This window comes from Eptesicus fuscus, chromosome 21 (assembly GCF_027574615.1).
Source record: "Eptesicus fuscus isolate TK198812 chromosome 21, DD_ASM_mEF_20220401, whole genome shotgun sequence".
NCBI classification, from domain to species: Eukaryota; Metazoa; Chordata; class Mammalia; order Chiroptera; family Vespertilionidae; genus Eptesicus; species Eptesicus fuscus.
In genome coordinates this window covers 12,951,064-12,954,460 of record NC_072493.1, presented here as the reverse complement: position 1 = coordinate 12,954,460, position 3,397 = coordinate 12,951,064, and the positions used below count along the sequence as shown (strand labels likewise).

At 56.3% G+C, this 3,397-nt stretch overlaps 1 protein-coding gene across 1 annotated transcript; it reads left to right on the top strand.

Moving 5' to 3' along the window:
* The first annotated feature begins 466 nt into the window (after positions 1–466).
* THAP11 (THAP domain containing 11) lies at positions 467–2,323 on the top strand. The gene has a single exon (XM_008139923.3). The coding sequence runs from the start codon at positions 731–733 to the stop codon at positions 1,631–1,633; it is 903 nt and encodes a 300-aa protein (XP_008138145.2). The 5' UTR covers positions 467–730; the 3' UTR covers positions 1,634–2,323.
* The last annotated feature ends 1,074 nt before the right edge of the window (positions 2,324–3,397 follow it).

The following is a 3,397-nucleotide window of genomic DNA, read 5'->3' as shown; positions in this document are numbered from 1 at the left end:
CAACGAAAAGAAAAAAGATCCTAAGTTTTTAAGAGGTGGCCCAGGTCCGGCTAATCTACTCCTGCAGGAATGCCGCCGCCTTCGCCTTCGGCAAGCAGCACCACCTCGCCCGAATCCTGGTCCGCAGTAACCCAACCTCTCCTGTGGGCGGCGCTCCAAGCCGCAGCCGCCTAGTTCAACGCAAGGCATTGCGGAACTTGTAGTTTCCGTGGGTATATGCCCAAAGCGCTTGCGCATCGGAGGAGCGCGCGCCGTCCGACCCCCATCAGGGTTTCGTGTTTTTTAAAAGGGAGATCCAGGCGACAGCGTTCCAACCGAATACACCTCTTTAGTCTACTCTGATTGAGCCAGCTCTGGAAAGAATCTCCTCTACGGGGTCGTGGCGGTTCCCTGAAAAGCGGCCGGAATAAGCACACCCCGCCCCGGAAGTAAGAGGCTCCTGGCGCGGTGCATTGTGGGGGGCGTAGTCCTCCTTCTCAGGCGGTCCTTCGCGGCGTCCCCGGGGCCGACTCCCGAGCGCAGGCGGGTGGCCTGGCGGGCTGCGCGGCGCGGGCCGGCGGGAAGCGTATTCTGGGCACGGGGTGCCGGGCCAGCCGGCCGCGCCGAACGGCAGTAGTGGGAAGCCACCCAAGGCCTCGCGCGGCGCCGCCCGTCGAGGGGCGGGCGGCGGCAGACAACCGGGCCGTCGAAGAGTTCAGGAGGCCGGTGGGCCGGGCCGCGCGGCGCAGCCATGCCAGGCTTTACGTGTTGCGTGCCGGGCTGCTACAACAACTCGCACCGGGACAAGGCTCTCCATTTCTACACGTTCCCCAAGGACGCTGAGTTGCGGCGCCTCTGGCTCAAGAACGTGTCTCGTGCTGGCGTCAGTGGATGCTTCTCCACCTTCCAGCCCACCACGGGTCACCGTCTCTGCAGCGTCCACTTCCAGGGCGGCCGCAAGACCTACACGGTACGCGTCCCCACCATCTTCCCGCTGCGCGGCGTTAACGAGCGCAAAGTAGCACGCAGACCCGCGGGGGCCGCAGCCGCCCGCCGCAGGCAGCAGCAGCAGCAGCAGCAACAGCAGCAGCAACAGCAGCATCCGCCGCCGCCGACAGCCTCGACTGCCCAGACCGCCCAGCTGCAGCCGAACCTGGTGTCTGCCTCTGCGGCTGTGCTCCTCACTCTTCAGGCGGCTGTGGACAGCAGCCAGGCTCCTGGATCCGTGCAGCAGGCACCCACTACTCCCACCGGAGATGATGTGAAGCCCATCGATCTGACGGTGCAAGTAGAGTTCGCGGCCGCAGAGGGCGCAGCCGCCGCAGCTGCCGCGTCGGAGCTGGAGGCTGCCACCGCCGGGCTGGAGGCTGCCGAGTGCCCGATGGGCCCCCAGTTGGTGGTAGTGGGGGAAGAGGGCTTCCCTGATACTGGCTCCGACCACTCGTACTCGTTGTCGTCAGGCACCACGGAGGAGGAGCTCCTGCGCAAGCTGAACGAGCAGCGGGACATCCTGGCGCTGATGGAGGTGAAGATGAAGGAGATGAAGGGCAGCATCCGCCACCTGCGTCTCACCGAGGCCAAGCTGCGCGAAGAGCTCCGAGAGAAGGATCGGCTGCTGGCCATGTCTGTCATCCGCAAGAAGCACGGAATGTGAACGGGTTCCCCTGGGATTCCCCGGGCCCTGCCAGCCCAGGAGGCCTGCAGGCCGCCATTGCGAACTCGCCTATACTCCTGGGACACTGGTTGACTGTACTGAGGCTTAGGGCAGCTGGACTGTTGCTGGTGACCTGGCACCCTCGTGTTTCCTTTTGAAGTCTGGGACCTTGGACTCTGCTCTGGTGACACCAGCAATTAATGACTTTGACTCCCCCCACATCCCCGTCTCCAGTTAACGTTGTGGGTTCTGGTTAAGCAGAGGCTTAGGAACCACTGAACTTGAAACTTACCCCGTAGGGATGCAGGTGGGATGCCCAAGGACTATGGTTTTGGGAAGACAACACCTTGAGGTTTGCCAGCAATCAGAGACAGCTCTTCTGTGTGTAGTGATAAGGGAGCCAAGTGACATCAGTTCTCCTTTTCATGCTTTTCTTTCCCAGGTGCAGCCTGTGATTCTGATGGGAGCTGGCAGATCTGTGCCTCTGCCTCCTAGGACCTCCCTCTCCAGGAGGCCATCTATAAGGGGATCTAGGTGACATGCTGATGGAGATCCAGCTTGCCAGGGACTTAGGTTTATCTTGTTATGTTTGCTACTGGTTACAAATTCTATTTTCTGTACAATTAGTCAGACTAAAGTTTTCACTGTGTTTGTTTGGCAAAATGAATTAAACAGAAGGTAAGGTTTGTACTTGGGTTTCGCCGTTTTATTTTTACAAGGATTCAGCTAAGTGGCCCTGAAACATGGGGGAAATAGGCCGAGGCCTGGTCTCAAGGAACAGGCTGACTCGGAGCAGAGATGGTCTCTCCATAAAGGAGTCCTAAGCACATGGACCCTGGCCTCTTAAGGTCCTCACAGACTTACTGGCTCAGCTCCTGCTAGTTTGGAAACTTGCACAAAATGGTCCCAGTTTGTCCATGGGTGAGCAGCCTGTGTTCTTTTAACAGGGAGAAGGAACAACCGAGAACTAAACTGGATTGTGACAGTCTACTTCTCTGAGGGTTTTGAATTCCCAGGTTGTCAGCGAGGGTTGAATTTTGCCCACCATTATAGCCCTTAGGCCTAGTACAGTGTCTAATACACATAGGCATTCAATTACTCAAATCAGTGAAGACCAGTATGAATTATCCATACAAGCTTTAAGGAGTAGGAGTTAGGATTTGTGACTCCTTGACTCATTTTCATGGCTGTTTCCATCTTTCTTAAGATTGAGTATTGTAGGGGTGAGATAACATTTGTATCTATAGCTCCAAGTAATTTTGCTCAAATCCAGTAGGGAAAAAAGCAAATGCCTCTAAAGCTAGCCCTGTTTACTAACAGGGCAGAAATGGACAATTCTTGAGCTCCATAAAACATCATTCCCTTCTCTGTTACTTATGGACAAAGCCACTTGCCTGGAGACTTTCCCTTTGGCTGCGAACTGAAAGGACTCTAAAATGTTCCTCACTCTCTGCTCTTCTCTTTGGCACTGAGTTGAGAAACAAGTTTTTGGTGGGGAGGCAGAGTGGGCATAGGTTGTGTGGGTGCCTGGTTGGGGAAGAGACTGGATCTCTGCCTGTCTAGGTTTCTGGCTAGTAACAAAGTGCTGGAAGCACAGAGTGCCCTTCGAGGCCAGCTGGAACTGAAACCCTTTGCCTTCAGCTATTGGCCAGTCTCACATGTCCCCACTCTTCCACCAGGAGTGAGGGATTTCCCAGGCTCAGACCATGCTCTTTAGTGTATCTTCTAGCTCCATTTTGTTGAAGGGACTGAACACTGTTTCTG

Excerpts from the sequence above, each read along its gene's own strand:
- THAP11 (XM_008139923.3), top strand. The coding sequence starts at position 731 with ATGCCAGGCTTTACGTGTTGCGTGCCGGGCTGCTACAACAACTCGCAC.